Below are 17,941 nucleotides of genomic sequence, written 5' to 3' on the forward strand. Positions count from 1 at the left end.
TAGCCCACAAAGAGTAACATCAAGTTGTGGCAAAATTAACCCGGATTCTGTGTGCTGTGGGCCAGAGCAGTTCAGCTCTGTATCTCAGAGGGATGATCTCCAGGTTTCCAGTTGTGCATGGTCATGGACGGTGTCTCTGTCCAGATACAGGGCTTTGATGCCAGAGTCTGGCTGCAGTGGGGATGGGCACAAGCTGCCCACGTGCTGGAGGTGCCTGGTGACCATCTTCTCCAGTGTGAGCAGAGCCTGTTTTCTCTCAGGTTGTCCTAGCTTAATTGCATCCCTTCTGATACTCTTCGCAGCGGTTTTGTTGTAATATGGAGACACATTATTTCTAATATGCCACCAATAGCCATGAAAAGACAGCAAGACTTTGAGGTGCTACTCACACTTCCTCGTACTAATGGGCACTTTAAAATTTATTCCTGCAGTAAAACGGGGCTGGTCACCACTACCTGGGAGAGGCTTTACTTCTTCACTCAAGGTGGGAACCTCATGTGTCAGCCGAGGGGCGCGGTGGCTGGAAGTTTGATCCAGGACCTGGATAATTGCTCGGTGATGGCGGTAGATTGTGAAGACCGACGATACTGCTTTCAGATCACCACGCCCAATGGAAAATCGTATGCCCACGGGTTTTATTTGGGAGGAGGATAAGGGTAGTGTTCCACCCCTGCCAAGAAAAGGTCTCCTATCCCACCCCAGATGCCACTCCTCCATGGAGAAGCAGTGTCCCGAGTATCATAGACCCTCCAGAAGAAGGTTCTGGTTCTCTTTATATAAGGAGTCCCAGCAGGATTGTCCATGCATGGCCTTGGGAAAGAGATGACCTGCGTATGTAAGATGGCAGTAGATGCAGGTTGTCAGCATTCTCAGAGAGAGAAGGCTGTGTCTATTCCCCGTCTGAGCCGAGACAGGCATCTTTTTTGTGTAATGGGGGGCCAGATGAGGAGGAGAGAAGGTAGGAAGACCTGCCTGAGGAGGCCGTTTCTCCTGCTGATGTGAGTTCTGCATTCAGCTGCTGAGCCATTTGTTAGTGTATTGTCCCCACACGTGGCCCATGTGCTGCTGGGGAAGAGGTCCTGCTGGGGAAATGGCAGGCTTGTAGTCACTCGTAACAGTTCCCATCCCAGTGGGATCTGGCTTATAGCACATCATGAAACTGCCCCATGGAGGTCAGAGCTCCAGGGTTCAGCTGGGGAGCAGAAGAGTGGCTCCATCCTTCCTCAGAGCTGCTCTGCTGACATTGGCATTCTGATTTGAGGTTGTGTTTGACCAAGCACCCCATTTGCTGGTATCAGGTGTTGACCATTTCCTCTCCTAGATTGGCAGCGTAGTTTTGCATACACTTGCTCCCAGGGTGAGTGAACATGACTGAGGAATGAAGGTACCTGACTTCTCGTTTTGGTTGCAGGCAGTTACTTAACTTCTCCATGCCTTGATTCCCTCAGATATAAAATAGGGATGAGGCCCACGTCCCTCACCTTCCATAGGTGTATGATCAAAGGAGCGAGATGAGGAGTCCCTCCGCAAGTAGGGCAGTAGATTATATCATGTTCCCTGGCCCTCCATAAACAGATTTCTCAGTTCTTGGGAAGGAGTGGGATGGTGGCTAATTCCTCCTTGAGTGTGGTTGAGAGAAGTGACTGGGCGAGAGTCTTGGTGGCCTTGGATCATTTCAGAGAGGCTGAGATGTTTCTCATGATAGAAGCTGGGCTGGTGGATCTGAGTTTCTGCTCTTTTAGAAATGAGAAGGATGCAGTGGGAAGAGCCATAGAGAAAGGTGTTTGTCCGCGATCACATGGTGGATAGTGGCAGAGCTAGAACCAGAGGCTTTTTTCCAGTCCTCCCAGTCATGCTGCTGTCCCTTTCTGGGCCCCAGCTGAATTCAGCTTATGTAGAATAATCCTCAGCACTGCAATCTGGGAAGTACTCACTTAGATGCACTTTTATTTCAGGGGAATAATCCTCCAAGCAGAAAGCAAAAAGGAAAATGAAGAGGTAGAGATTTTGTTTGTTTTACTTCTTTCCTTGTATGACTTTGGGATTTGGGATTCAGCTGTTTGTTTTGTTTTTCTCTCCTCTGCAGTGGATATGTGCAATAAACAACATCTCCAGACAGATCTACCTGACTGACAACCCAGAGGTAATTGACAGGCACCTTATTGCCTCACAGCCCTTTTCTCAGTCTGCAAGGTAGGCATCCACTTGGGACTGAGCTTGTCTTCCTGTGAATTTTTAGGCTGTCGCCATCAAACTGAATCAGACGGCTCTCCAAGCAGTGACTCCCATTACAAGTTTTGGAAAAAAGCAAGAAAGCTCATGCCCCAGGTAACTAGAGGACAAAGGAAAACTAGCTTTTACAGAACCAGCTGTACATTAGAAGTTGACTTGAGTCACTTTATCCTTACAAATCACTCAGGGTGCTGTTCACTTCTGGTCTACAGGAGCAGTGTGACCAGGAAGGGCAGCTGTGAGGCCCACGTTTATGTCACACGAAGAGCAGAGCCAGGGTTCAAACCTCTGTGCCTTCAGCATCCATGTATTTCCCACTACACTGGGCCCCGAGTCCGAGCAGATAGTTCTTGCGTAGAAGACCCTGCTAGTCAGGAGCTCTCGCTGCATTTTATATCAGCATCAACAGTTATGGAACCAAAACAAAATTTTTTATAAAATAAGAAACAATTATATGTCCGTGTTACTGCCCAGCCCTTATCTGCACACATGCTGGTATATGGGCATGCGTTTACATTTCATATACATACACACACACACGTATACATTAATATTTTTACATTTTTCATATTTATTTTAATAACTACACACTGTTCTATCATTTATTACTACTGACAGCTGAATAGATTGTCTCCCCTTCCTTTGTACGTTATCTGTTGCATTTTCATACACATATTTTTTCTCTTATTTCTGAATACTGTACTTAGGATTTGTTCCAGGAATCCCACCTTTTATCTTACTGGGAGTTTCTGTGTGATTAAACACTAGAGGGTTATAATATCTGCCATGTTAGTGAGGCATGGCTTCAAAGGGTAACTTAAAAAGACTGTGTTTAGTGCTCATCTTTTGTGGCACAGTAGAGAGAACCCCATTACATGTTCTACCAGTATCCTCTAATGACCCCAGAAGAATATCGTAAGAAAGCTCAGAGTGACTGTCCAGGGTCTCAGTGCTGTCCACTGAGAATGAGTTGTATGTCCACTCAGTGGTCCTGCAACTACATTGGATATGGATATAACAGAAAAAGATAATTCCAGATCTGCATTTCAGTTATGTACAAAGTAGGAGTTGCAGGCAATGGAGCTGAACTGAAGACTTAGCAAGAAGGGGTAGTGTTATCAGAGCCAGTGCAAAGAGTATTCTGCTGCACTTTGTGGGACAGGGTGAATGAGGTGTGGTAGGGAGAAGGCTCGGGCAGAAAGACCCAATGGGTTGTTACTGTAGTGAAGCAGAATGGGAGAGGAACAAAGGTAATAAAAATGGGAAAGAGGCAACAAGTTCGAGAAACATTTCATTACTGTAATTTAAGAAACTAACAGTTTACACAAGTAGCATGCTTATTAAGTACAACTCTAGGGGGAGTACTATATGAATGATTTAGGAAAAAGATCTAGGCAGTAGAACTAATCCCTGAGCCTTGCCAGGTAAGTGAGTGTGTCTTCTCTCTAAAGCTCCAAGAATGTTAGATGGACGCAGTGAAAAACGCTACACTCCAAGTTGGGAGATATGCTGATAATAGCCTTGAACACAACTAGATACTTTTGAGTGAGTCAGTCAACCATCTGGGTCTCTGTCTCCTCAGCTTTGTGAGATATAAGATGATGAGAAACTAGGCCTCCAAGTCCCCTTCCAGCTCTGCTGTGCTATCTTTCTAGGGTGCCAATGTATACTTTAATTAGTGTTAATAATTAGAAGGTATGCCTGGTTTTCTAAAAAACCAATCTGAGGTCAGATTTAATTAGTAACTGATTTTTCTCCCTGTTCCAGAATAAGTAAATCACATTCTTAGGCAGAAATGACCTCACAGAAAGGACACAGAAGAATATCTGGAAAAAATGACACTGACCAGCTGAATCAACCAGAGATTGGAAGGGTGACAGATGTGGCTGCCAGCTGGCTCCAGAACTGTGGGGGTGGGGGGTGGGGGTGCTATCTCTGAGGGTCAGCTCATTGACAATAAAGAAATGTTGTGATAGCAGTGGGGAAAGAGAGAGATTGTCTTGGAAACAAGTTGTCATTCACTTCTAAGGATGTGTAGCCATCTCCCCTCATTCTGTGATGATTGTTTATCTAGTATTCATTTATGTAGCTATTCAGAATAATTGCTGAGTGTCTGCTACGAGCCCAGCCACTGGGCTAGGTCATGAAACTTACATGTGGGGGAAGACAGGCCAAAAAGATAAGCGAATATTTAAAGTGGAGAAAAACACTACAATGTTACTAATGCCAGTACAATCACGGAGAGTATAGAAGAGACTTAACTAGGATATGTCTGACATTTAAACTGAGAAGAGATGGGATGTAGCCATCTTCCAAAGAGTCAGAGGTGTGCACTCCTGATACTAGTAGTGGAGGATGTAAGGCAAAAAGAACTTAGTGTCTATAAGGAACAGAAAGGAAATCAGTAACTAGACCTGGGGCAGGCAAAAGGAAATTGGGAGTAAGATGAGATGGGGTGGGAGATAGCTGAGGGCAGATGTATTACTCATTCAATTTACCTTTTATACCAAGTAGTAAATATGACTTAGCTGTAGCCCTTACTGTCAAAAACCTCCCCCAAAAGGAGAAAGACACAACGAGAAAGTTAGTTGCTAGTGTAATAAGTAGTTTAACAATGCAGAGACTGTGCAGCAGCACTAACTACAGGTAGTGGGGAGTGCAGAAGGATTTTTACCATGGGCATGAATGATGTTCCACAAAGATTTATTTGTAGAATGGAGGGTTGATTGAAATCTTCCTTGCCTTTCTATTTGTAAAAGTCACATCAGCATTTAACTAGTATTCATTTGATTGTAAAGGCCTAAGGCTAAAAGAGATTTGACTTTTTCTTGCCTTCCTATTTTTATATTCCAGCCAGAACCTGAAAAATTCAGAGACGGAAAATGACAGTATTGTTCCCAAAGCAAGCGTCAGTATAGCTGAAGCTGAACAACTCATTGCACCTGGAACACCTATTCAGTTTGATATTGTACTTCCTGCTACAGAATTCCTTGATCAGAACAGAGGGAGCAGGTATGGACTAAGGGAGGTTGTCTCTGAGAGATGAAAATAAATTTGATGGCTCTTGTATCCCCCACCCGCCTCCAGCTATGATTGCATTCTGACTTAAAGAGTTCAGGTGTTAAGTATCCTTTCAGCTGAAGCTGTCGTGATTGTTTGACTGGCTTTTCCCATAGGCGTGTCAACCCTTTTGGTGAAACTGAGGATGACACATTTCCAGAAGCAGAAGGTAAGTGGCTAGCTTGGTGTGCTTATTTTTTCCCCTGTACAGAATGTACAGGGCCATTGAAATGAGATGTGAAGTCAAGTCGGAGGGAGCTAAACTTGAAATATGAATTGAAATCATGACCCACAGATCTGTTGTTCACTTTGAAAATTAATTATTATACATGCAGTTAGGGAAGCTCTTGGATAAAAATGAAGGGGAAGTAACAGATTTTCTACATTAGCTATATCCATATATACCTTTTGTATTGCTCCTACATAGAAATGTTGCCAAATCTAAATCTGGCATCACAAAACAAATTCAAACAGGATTGACTGGTCACATTAAATGAAATTTAATGAGTCATAAATAGGCTCTTTCATCTTAGAAAACCCAAAGCACAAATAACCCATTCTTCAGTGCAAAGATGTCATGAATAAATGGACTTTATGTTGTTTAAATTCATATTTTTTGTTGGTTGATTTATAGTCTCATAATGAGAACATACTCAGTAGAGCTAACCATAATCTACTATTCCATGTTACTAAATCTGGGTTCTAGCCAAGGCAATTTAGTAGCTAAAAATGCTGGCAAGACCCCATTTTAACACAGCTTCAGGACTGGAGGCTGAGAATATCACTGGAATGAAATGCCTGTTGTTTAAATTTAAAAGTAGGACTTAAGCACTGGCACTCCTCACAGCGGTAGGGGAAGACATTACATTAATGGGCTGTGCCTCCCATCTGACTCTGCACTTACAGCTATATAGCTTCAGATAGTCCGTGCTGTTAAAAAATCTGTGCAAAGACTTTCAAACTTCTAAAAAACTATCTTTTCATGGGAGTAGCTATTTGTAACATTCTATTGGTTATATTTTCTTAATAATTTTGTGACCCTTATTTTTAGGGGCAATGGCACAATAGGGAGGGCAAGTGAGAAAGCAGACTTCTTTAGTTTAAAATGTTGGGTAAGTGAATTATTAAAATAGATCTTTTAAGCCTTGTTTATGATCTTTCAGTAATGGTTGCTGTGGATCAGTCCTGCCAGGTTATGTGCCTTTATCAGGAAGCCAAAACTGGCAGTTCTAGCTGTTCTCAGGCTAACTCACCTGACTCCGGGAAGCAGATGAGTAGGGCAGGAAGGGAACATGACCCTCAGCAGACACGCTCTCTTGCAGATTCTCTCTTGCAACAGATGTTTATAGTTCGATTTTTGGGATCGATGGCAGTAAAAACAGACAACACTCCTGAAGTAATTTATGAAGCAATGAGACAAGTGTTGGCTGCTCGGGCGATTCATAACATCTTCCGGATGGCAGAAACCCATCTGATGGTAACCAGTCAAAACCTGAGGTACATTCAATTTCATTTTCAGACTTAATTATAGCTTGATCTAGCCCCCTTGTAAGGCACACTTACCCGTCTAGAACATTATCTGAGTGGACTGAATGAATATCTGAGTGGACTGAATGAAGATGCTACTCTTTCTATTCCTACTCCTTTTTGCATTTCAGTTTTATAAGATATATTGGCCAGAAGATGCTCCCGTAAAGACAAGAACTGATACCTTTAGAAACTTAGTAGTGAATGATTACTATTGTTCATGAAGATACCATTGTTCTAAAGTGACCCTCTAGACCTCACACCTTGAAGTGGAAGACTGTGTTTTCTATTTTTCATTTCTGAGAATACTAGTTATAAAAATCAACAGCAGTGGAAACAAAACATGAGCCTGCCTGAGATAACTAGACCACCACAAGGAAAATCTGATTAATATTTGTTGGAAGGATCCAATTAAAAAAGCCAAGCAATGTGAACTACATGACAGGGTTTTAGGTAATCAGGTATCTAGGAATGATAGCAGGTGACCGAGGCCACAACTAGCACAGGCTTCATTAATAGTTGCACTGTTCAGTATATGTAGCCACGTACAGCACTTGAACATAACTAGTTAAATTCAGATGTGTTTCAGTCTAAAATACCAGATTTCTAAGGCCTCATACCTTCCAAAGAATGCAAAAATACCTCAATAATTTTAGGTAGTTAGTATTTTAGATCTATTAGATGAAGTGTATTAATTTCACCTATTTCTTCTTACTCTTTTAATATGACTGTTAGAAAAAGTTTATGTATGAAGCTTACATTAAATTTCTGGGGAACAGCAGCCACTACTTTAGTGCCAAACTGTCTAGGCTCATTCCCGGCTTCATTTATTAGTTGTAATACTGTGGCAAGTCACTTAACCTTGTACCTTGGTTTCTTTGGTTATTAGATGAAAATAATTTTATCCATACCCCAAAAACTTACCTAGGACTTTGTCAAATAGCAGAATATAGTTCTTTACCCTTATTAATATAAGGCCTTTTCATTTGTTATAAACCTTTTATACATGTTAGCTCTTTGTTCTTATAATCACTAAAAAAAGATCAGAGTAAGTAACACTTTAAAGCAGTATGAAAACCTGTAGTTAGTACATCAAAGAACACTACCCAAAAATGTACAGACAACCAACCCACAGAATCATACGTTTAATAAAGGTCTCGTAGCCAAAATAGATAAACAACCTTTACAAATCAAGAAAAGACAGTAAAAGAAAAAAGCCCCATTAAAAAAATGGATGAAGAAATTGAGTAAATATTTCTTGAAGAAGATACACAAGTGGCCAGCAAGCACATGAAAAGATGCTCAATGGCATTAGTCATGAAAAAGATGAAAAATCAAACACACTATTAGATACTACTTATCCCTGAGGACAGCAACAATTTGATTTTTAAAGTCTTAGCTAAGACATAAAGGAACTGGAATCCACTGCTGCTGGGAATGTAAAATGGTTTGTAGGAAATAGTGTGGTAGTTCGTCCATAAGTTAAAGAACTCCACTCCTAAGTAGAGACCCACAGGAGTTGAAAACAAGTGTTCAAACAAAAACTTGCAAACATTCATAATGGTACAGTAAGTTCTCATTTAATGTTACTGATAGGTTCTTGGTAACTGCAACTTTAAGCAAAACAATGTATAATGAGACCATAGGCTAAACAAGAGTTAAGTTTGGTGGCATATTGCTAGTCTCAAAACAGCATCAAATCTTTAAATACCCAAAACATATAATAATAACCAATGATTTGCATTCATTCATTTCACAACTTGCTCATTCTAGTTCAGGGTCACCAATAGGGTGGCTGGAGCCTATTGTGTCAGCTTAGGGTGCATGTTAGGAACCAACCCTAGGCAGGATGCCATTCCATTACAGGTGTGTCACACACCTACCCACAGCCAGACTGGGACAGTTTACACACGCCCATGAAGCTGACATGCACATCTTTGGGATGTGGAAGGACACCAGAGAGCCCAGGCACACATGGGGAATGTGCAGCTCTACCTGGACAGTGGCCCTGGCTATGAATCACTGTTTTTTTTCCTCCCTCATCAACATAAAGAAACAATGTTGAATGAAATGATATTATTCAAGGGCCTGCTGTATACTCATTAAAACTAAAATGATCATCAATAATTGAATAAACAAAATGTGGTACATACATAAGTAGAATAATTTAGAATAAACAATACATGTGGTACAGTCAGAACATAAGTACCGAATATTATTGTAGTCTAAAAGAGCAGGATCAATGCCTTATTTAGTCTTAAAAAGGGATAATGTACTGATAAATGTTTCAACATGGATGAACCTTGAAAACGTTATGCCAAGTGAAAACAGACAGACACAAAAAGTTTTTTATTGTATGATCATTTATATGAAATATCTTCAATGGGAAACTCCATAGAGGTAACAATGAAGATGGGTAGTTGCCAAAAGCTGAGAGGAAGAGAAATGGAGTGTGAATGCTTAAGGGGTATCCAGCTTCTTTTTAAGATGGTAAAGATGTTCTGGAATTAGAGAGTGCTAATTGTACAGTGTTGTGAATGTACCAATAATGGCAATTTTCATGTTCAAGTTACAGAAGAGGACAGACAAATTTTAAGTTTTTATTAATAGAAAAACTTACAAAAAATATCAAGAAAGTTCTCTCTACTTGAGGGAAATTCTTTATGATGGCTATTTTAAAAAATCATTAAATTCATAACCATTAATTGGGATATAAATAAATATAACATTTATTTAGTTTTATGGTTTACCTGAAATTCTATACAGAGTTTCTCGTTTTAACTACCTTTTTGAAGTGGAAGCTCTTATCCCAGTTTTACAGGTGAAGCTGTTGAGAGAACGGTAATATACACAGTATCTTAGAGTAACCAGCTTAGAATTCAATTTTGATCTCTCTGATTATAAATATATGCGTTATAAAAGCATATATTTAAAACTGTGGCTTTGGCACAGGAGGGGGATATCTTTGTTGAGAGATAATTTACATACCCTACAATTTATCCGTATCCAGAATTGCACAACCAACACCACAGTTTCTGAACATTTTCATCACCCCTCCAAGAAAAAATATACCCATTAGTAGTGATTTCTTCCCACTGCCCCCTCCCAAATACCTAACCCTGAACAGCCAATAACCACTAATCTTGCTATCTCTATAGATTTGCCCATTCTGGACATTTCCTATAAGTGGAATTAAAACCTTTTTTCCTTTAACAAAGAGAATATTTTTGCTTTCATTTATGAAACAGTGAATTAATAATAATTTAAATATATACACCTTGTGTTAGAATAAATTTTTGTTTATAAAGATAGCAATACTCTATTTTCTCAGATACATCAACCTGATTTTTAGCTGATGCTTAAAATGTTAAGAATACTCTAGAATGCCTTCTTAAAGATTTCTTATACACCATTGTGTACAAGAATAGTTTCAAGAAAAAAATCCCTTCACTGTTTCTCACCACTACCCTGTAATTTCCTTTGCTATTTTAGGAGAACCAGTTGATCCAGCACTCCAAAGGAAAGTCATTAAATGTTGAGGCTATTCAGAATATTATATACAACTATTGAGAATAATGCTGCCCTTTTTAGATGAGTACCAAAATACTACAAAGCTCCATTTGCTATAACCTCTCACTAAAGATTCCCTGAGCTTTATATACAGTTATAAAAAAGGCAAGGAAACATGCCACATCCTCCCTTTGAATGGTCACAACCAGGCCTTATGTTTTCATATTTGGAAGCTATTTGTGTGATTTCATCTAGAATTTCTGCAAATTTGTTTATCCAATATCTGTAGTATAATGAACCTCTTAAATTTTCAGGTTGATAGATCCTCAGACTCAAGTAACAAGAGCCAATGTAAGTACCCTCCTGTGTGCTAATTTTGGTGATTACTTCTAATCTACCTTTGTAACCACTTTATACACAAAGTAGGCACTTTATTTTTTTTTAAATAATAAATTTTATTTTTATATTCCCCATACAATTGCAACCCCCCCCATTCTGACCCCAATCCCTCCCCTCCCGCCCCTCACCCCCCAAAAAGTGTCTCTGGTTCATAGTTTTTTGTTGATTTTGAGCACTTTATATTTTTATTTCCTAAATTAAATGTCACCTTTCATGCACTGTTTAAATGACTTTTCCCAGAGAGAACGACATTGTCTGTTTTTTAATTTCAGTTTGTTGTTGATACTCAGTCTATTCCTGTTTTGTTTTGTTTTTTTTTTTTCAGTTTGACCTTACTAGTATCACCCGATTTGCTGCTCATCAAGAAAACAAGAGACTGGTTGGCTTCGTGGTCCGCATACCTGAGTCCACAGGTGGAGAGTCTCTGAGCACTTACGTTTTTGAAAGCAACTCTGAAGGCGAAAAGGTTTTTCCATCTTAAGATTTTCTAATATGAGTCCAAACCAGTCCATTTTAATATTTTGGGTGTTTTTTTGGCACCAGTCCCCTGCATATTCAATTCAGTTGACTATTCTGCATGTTGTTGTTGTTGTTTTTTTTTAGATTTATTTTATTTATGCATACAAGAGCTGGGGTGCAGGCCAGAGATGTGGGGGGTGAGAAGATTCACCAGAGACAGAGTGGGGAACAGAACAGGCAGATCTACTGAAATCCACTGCTGAGGGGAGCAGCGGGGGAGACAGGAGAGGTCTGCTGCACCATGTGGGTTTCTCCCTGACTGGCCAGGGATTGAACCTATGCTGCAGAGGCTGTGTATTGCTTCATAGTGCGGTGCTTAACCCCTTGCGCCACCAGGGAGTCCCTATTCTGCATGTTCTGATTGAGGAGTGTAGATAATACCTCCTAGGAAAAAAACAAGAGTATGTGAAGAACTCTGATGGTGAAATGCGGATGTTTAGTAGCGGTATCAAGAAATGTTAAAAAGAATTCCTCTAATTTTCTCTTTAAAAATTAAAGCAGACATGACAAAGGAGAAAAGCTAGTCTCCAAGAGCGAGCCAAGGGAGCAGACACCAGGAAAGTAGAGTGTCTGAGTTGTTCTTGTGTGACTGCATTTGCTACTTAGAATTAATCAACCCTGCTCTCAGCAAGTGTCTTTGCCACTGTGTATGCAAACATTCAATGGCTAAATATGGTTAAGAGAGAAGGAAAAAGTGTCCCACTAAGAATTTGGAACACTGGAATAACTTCAGTTTTCACTTACCTAGGGTTTTTTTGTGCAGCACACACTGGCTGCAGATCAGGACAGGTGCTGCTGCTGTCCAGAGCCTGTGTCACGAGTCTCTCAGCCAGTTCTCTGTCCTCGTGTTCATGTGACCCGACAGTGACCTCATTAATATGGACACTTTTTTTCCTGGAATTCCTTTTCCTTTGCTACCACCTTTGCCAAACACTGCTTTTCTTGTCTTTTACAGATATGTTATGCTATTAATTTGGGAAAAGAAATTATCGAGGTTCAGAAGGTAAGGTATGATTTAGAACTGGTTTAACCACTGCTCAGAAAGAGATCTGTACACATGCTAAGATTGCTGTTAAAAGGGACTGCTGCTCACTGGGCGCGTGCTCATGCCTGGGCTCTCCTTCAGCACTCTGGCCCCCAGGTCCCTGGTAGCACATGTGGAGTCTTAATGCTGATGATTGCTGCAGCTCCTGCTTTATGTTGTCACTTTCTTTGCCTGCTATTGTTGGCTGGGTTCCCTTTCTTTCCAATTAGGATGGAACAAACCTAAGTATCCATCATGTACTCAAAGGCCATCCTCCTCAGGCTGGTCACAGGTCCATCAATATTAACTCTTACCTCCTGGTTGTTCAGCAGCTTATGTCTTCCATTTACCCAACATAATTTTGAGAGCCAAGTTTGATTAAGAAAAATCCTGGCATTATAGCAGTGAGCAAGACAGATGCAGTCTCTGTACCAGGGGCTTCTAGATCGGTACTGCCCAGAACTTTCTGCAATAATGGAAAATCTCTAAACTGTTTAAATATGCAGACTAAATGTCAGTAGTTTGACTGAGGAGCTGAATTTAAAATTGTATTTAAATTTAAACAGTAACTTTAGCTAGTGGATAGGTATTAGTGCAGTTCTAATCTATCGAGGAGAGCAGAAGGACCAAGGCCTATCACCAACATACCCAAAATAATAGGCTTACAATCTCTGTTGCAACTAACTGTTCAATTCTGCTGTTGTAACATAAAAGCAACCACAGTATGTGACTTAATGCACATGGCTGTGTTCCAGTAAATCTTAAAAAAAAAAAAAAAAAAAAGCAAATGGTGAGCCAAATGGCCATAATTGCCAACTCTTGGAATAGGAGAAAAGAAAGGGGTTTAAAGACATTAGACAGAGGCTTTGTGAAGAAAGTTCCTCTTGGACTTTTTCTGGGAAGATGACTATGATTTGCCTATGTAAATGATATTCTCCCTGAGAGAAAAACCTTGGCCAAGATTCTTGAGAAGTAATACAGCTGAGTTTCTTCACAGAAGCCAGAAGACACACTTGAAGGCATAGAGTCAGAAGGAGTGAGGCTAGATGACAGAGAAAAGTGAAAGCCAAGACAAAGGGGTTTTAAGTACATTTTAAGCTCTTTTTATTTTTTCTTCTTAAACTCCCATAACTTCAGGATCCAGAAGCATTGGCTCAGTTAATGCAGTCCATACCACTAACCAATGATGGAAAATATGTACTATTAAATGATCAACCAGATGACAATGATGGAAGTCCAAGTGAAAATAGAGGCGCAGAATCTGAAGCATAATTTTCTTGCACCTTTGGGGCAAGAGCACCCAGGAGGGAGAGCTATCTCCTTAAGGGTTTTCAACTTCTCTGATACACAGGCACACGCCCTGGTTTCAGAATGCTGACAATCGCTTGTGGACTGTACTCTCGAGGCATTGATACTGAGACTTGGGAGGGAAACAGTAAGAAATGGTTGACAACATTCCTACCCATCTACAATGTTATGTTAGGTGCTTTGTGGTAAGTTCTTGTCTTAGATTTTACTGTTCAATGCTCAGAATGTAAGTTAAAAATGCATTGTTCACTTTATTTGAATGTCATCTCTTTCCAGTTTCCAGTATCCTTTTTAAAAATGGCAAAAACCTAGATTTGATATACTAAATATTTCCTATTAATATGATCTATTTTTGTATTTTACTTAGTGAGCTTTAAGTGCCTGTCATTCTGAAGACTATTTATAATCAAGTTGTCTTATAATTGGACCTAATAGTATTAATTTGTGCTGTTAGGTGATGAGCCCTTGAGGCCCAAACAGTAGCAGAAATGCAGGAGTAGTTTTGATAATTCTTCCAGACATCATGCAATAAAAAGACTAGCACCTAATAGCCAATGAGTACTATGAAGTGTGTTTAATTTTACATTGGAGCCTTAATGAGCCAGCATTCAGAAGTTTACAGTTCTCTTGGATATTTCAGGGTGGTGTCCAGTTCTGAGTCAGACCCTCCTCAAGGAAGGGACCAATTAATTTTAAAACTCACTGTTGAAGCACAGCTGGTATGGAGTTTGGCATAAAGTTCTTATTTCCACCCTGACACATCTAGTTCCTGGCATCCCAGCTCACTCTGTCATCCCCTTACCTGTGAAATCAATATAATAATCTTGACTTGATATGGTATGTTCAGTAATAATGAAGTTCAACAGAGTATCATTGTCTTTGTAATGAATTAATCAAGCAATAAATGCTAGCAAATAAAAAAGTATAACTCATTACTTTCTTTTACTTTTTGTGGTTATTTTCTAGAATAGCTTACATAGTTAATTTCCCCCAAAACTGGGGCATAATGAAATCACAGCAGAGGATATACTATCAAAAAACACTTCTATTCAGCATGAGTAGAAATATGTGATCCCACTGCAAAGTTTTAAAAGGTGTTGCTTTTTAAACAGCTTATGAGTAAAACTACCCCAGGGTAAAAACCCCCATGAGTAAAAACTGAAAAGGAACCCAAACCTACACTGTGTAGGCATTTATCAGCCATTTTAAAAAGGAGTAAGTTCTTAACCTTAACATAGTAAAGCATGATGACAAGCCCAGAGCTGACGCATACTCAACAATCAGCAGCTGAAAGCTTTTTTTCTAAGCTCAGGAAGAAGACAAGACAAGACTTACTCAACATAGTACCGGAAGTCCCAGCCACAGCAAGTAGGGAAGAAAAAGAAAAGGCATCCAAAGCAGAAAGGAAGTAAAACTGTTATTTCCAGATGACATTAGATAGAAAACCCTAAAGACTGTACCAAAAAAATCTTAGAACCAATGAACAAAAGTAAAGTTGCAGGATACAAAATCAATATACAGAAATCAGTTCCATCTCTATATTGTAATAAATAAAATAAAACAGGCGTGCCAGTAGCACAGTAAGTTAGCACATGGTACTTGTACAGAAATTATGAAGACAAACCCAATTATAATTGCATCAATAAGAGTAAAATACCTAGGAATAAAAGTAACCAAGCAAGTGAAAGATGAATACAATAAGAATAAGATGCTGATAAAGGAAACTGAAGACAACACAAATAAATGCAAAGATAGTTCATGCTCATAAACTGGAAGAATATTATTAAAATATCCATATTACCCAAAGCAATCTACAGATTCAATGCAATCCCTATCAAAATTCCAATGGTATTTTTCACAGAAGGACAATCTTAAAATTTGTATAGAATCATAAAAACTCTGAATAGCCAAAGCAATTTTAAGAAAAACAAAGTTGGAGGCATTGTGCTCCCTGATTTCAAACTATATCACGAAAGCTATAATAATTAAAACATTATGGTGTGGACAAAAACCACATACAGATCAGTGGAACAGTACAGAGCTCCCAGAAAGAAACACCTTAGGTGTCCACTTACAACAAAGAAGACAAGAAAATACAATGGGAGAAGTCCTCTTTAATAATTGGAAAACTAGACAGCCACATATGAAAGAATGAACCAGGACCAGTATCTTACACCATACACAAAAACTACCCCATAATGGATTTAAGAGTTGAACATTTAAGACCTGAAACCCTAAGATTCCTAGAAGAGAACACAGGCAGGGCTTATGTAAGCTCCTGCCAAGGTGTGTGGTGGTGCTTTTTTGGATTTCACAACGCTCTGTGAAGCTGTCTTCAGCCTCTGCAGTGTGGGTTCGATCCCCGCCAGCTGGCGAGAATCCCACATGGTGTGGCAGACCTCTCCTGTCATGCCCGCTGCTCCCCTCAGCAGTGTATTTCTGTTGTCTGCTTGTTCTGCTCCCTGCTCTGTCTCCGGTGAATCCTCTCACCCTCCCGCGCCTCTGGCCTGTACCCCAGCTCTTGTATAAAAATAAATAAATCTTTAAAAAAAAAAAAGAAAAAACTGCACTGCAAAGGAAAACAACAAAAGCAACCTACTGGATGACAGGAAATATTTGCAAATTATATCTCACTAGGGATTAATATCTAAAATATATGAAGAATTCGTATAACTTGATAACAAAACAAAACCCAGCAATTTTACCAGATGGCAATAGGTATATAAAAAGATGACCGACATCAATAATAATCAGGGAAATGCTTACCACCTCACAACTTGAATGGCTAATATCAAATAGCCAACAAATAAGTTTTACCAAAGATTCCTTATGCACTGTTCATAGGAATGCAAATTGGTATAGTTCATGATGAAAATAGTATAGAGATTCCTCAAGAAATAAATAGAAATAGCATAAAAATCTAGCAATTCCACTTCTGGGTATTTATCAAAAGAAGACAAAAACTCTACCTTGAAAAGATATACACCCCCAAGTATGTCGCAGCATTATTTATAAAAGCCAAGATTTGGAAACAACCTTCATCCGTGGATGAAGAAAGAAAATGTGTGTGTATGTGTGTAACGAATATTCAGCCACAAAAAGAAAGTTTTCCATTTGCAACAACATGGGGGCTTTATGCTAAGCGAAGTAAGTGAGACACAGCAAGACAACACTGTATGATCTTAAAAAGTACTGCAGGATACAGGGAGCAGGTTGGTGGTTGGGGAGGCTGGAAGAGTAAAGGTGGTCAGAAAGCATAAACTTCCAGTTAAAGTACGTCCTGGGATGTAATGGATACAGCATGGGAACTAACTACTCTTAACCGTACTGTATATCTGAAAGTCAGTAAGAGACTAGGCTTTTGAAAGTTCTTACCACAAGAAAAAATTATTATTATGCATGGTAATAGATGTTAACTAAATTTATTCTGGTAATCACTGCATACTGTAATCGTAAATCACATCATTATGTTATGTGTCAGTTACATTATGTGTAATATTATGTGTCAATTACATTACAATTTTAAAAAATCTAAATACATACCTGACAAATTTTTAAATAAAAAAATTGTTCCTGTGAAACCCACTCAGTCAAATACAGACTGCTTATTTTCAAACTCTACCTAAAAGGGTAGTAACAATAGCATTTATGACACATGCCAAGTATATTTCCACTTAAGAGTAATAATAGCTAATATTTATAGCTGTTTTCTTAACATGTATACAGTGTTTTATACGGTGTAGATTCTGAAGTGGTTAAGTACTTTACTATTAATTTGACATGGAGAGGTGGTTTTGGTGTATAAATTTTAATTTTTTTCTCACCCTAATAACGAGGGCGTTACTAAAGCATGTGTCATTAACTCAGATCTTACACTATAGAAGACATTTATAATCCTTAAAGATGGTCCCAGACATCATATCCATAATGACTGGAAGATAAATTTCACCATCTTTCCAGAATATGTCTCCACTAATGGGAACAACTGGAGTTATCAGGCAAACTAGGTGGGCCAAGAAAAGTCCAATTACTGAAATAGAAAAAAATTATCCATTTACTTATCTTAGATCTTCAACATGCTGTGTATATAGTTTCTATGTAAACTAGACTCCAACTTGACCATCACCATTTCTGAGTTGAGTGCTTTCTCCTATGACTTGATGTAATCTCTAGTAGATTTCCTCATATTATGGATTCCTTTTTTAATTTGAAATCTCTGACAACCTATTGTTTGAAACCTCTAAAAGGATGTTTAAAAGAGAAAAACTAACACTAAAACTTCAATAAGGAAAGCAATACCATCAGTCTGAAACTTGCAACTTTAGCTAGAAAAAGACCATAATTAAGATTATTATATTTATA

At 39.1% G+C, this 17,941-nt stretch overlaps 1 protein-coding gene across 2 annotated transcripts in view; it reads left to right on the forward strand.

The window, feature by feature from the left end:
* The window catches only part of APPL2 (adaptor protein, phosphotyrosine interacting with PH domain and leucine zipper 2), a 41,534-nt gene extending 25,590 nt beyond the window's left edge, over positions 1 to 15,944 (forward strand). The window contains exons 11-21 of one of the 2 annotated variants that reach the window (XM_037513722.2): positions 432 to 620; positions 1,956 to 1,998; positions 2,087 to 2,143; positions 2,240 to 2,328; positions 5,086 to 5,244; positions 5,409 to 5,461; positions 6,615 to 6,789; positions 10,644 to 10,680; positions 11,054 to 11,194; positions 12,203 to 12,250; positions 13,623 to 15,944. In XM_037513722.2, coding sequence (XP_037369619.1) covers positions 432 to 620; positions 1,956 to 1,998; positions 2,087 to 2,143; positions 2,240 to 2,328; positions 5,086 to 5,244; positions 5,409 to 5,461; positions 6,615 to 6,789; positions 10,644 to 10,680; positions 11,054 to 11,194; positions 12,203 to 12,250; positions 13,623 to 13,649 — 1,018 coding nt within the window. In that variant the 3' untranslated portion in view covers positions 13,650 to 15,944. Of the gene's footprint in view, positions 1 to 431; positions 621 to 1,955; positions 1,999 to 2,086; positions 2,144 to 2,239; positions 2,329 to 5,085; positions 5,245 to 5,408; positions 5,462 to 6,614; positions 6,790 to 10,643; positions 10,681 to 11,053; positions 11,195 to 12,202; positions 12,251 to 13,408 lie in introns of both variants that reach the window. The other variant, XM_037513721.2, reaches the window with a different exon arrangement.
* The last annotated feature ends 1,997 nt before the right edge of the window (positions 15,945 to 17,941 follow it).

The sequence above is a fragment of the Talpa occidentalis genome, unplaced genomic scaffold (assembly GCF_014898055.3).
Source record: "Talpa occidentalis isolate TD23 unplaced genomic scaffold, MPIMG_talOcc4v2.1 talOcc4.16, whole genome shotgun sequence".
NCBI lineage: Eukaryota > Metazoa > Chordata > Mammalia > Eulipotyphla > Talpidae > Talpa > Talpa occidentalis.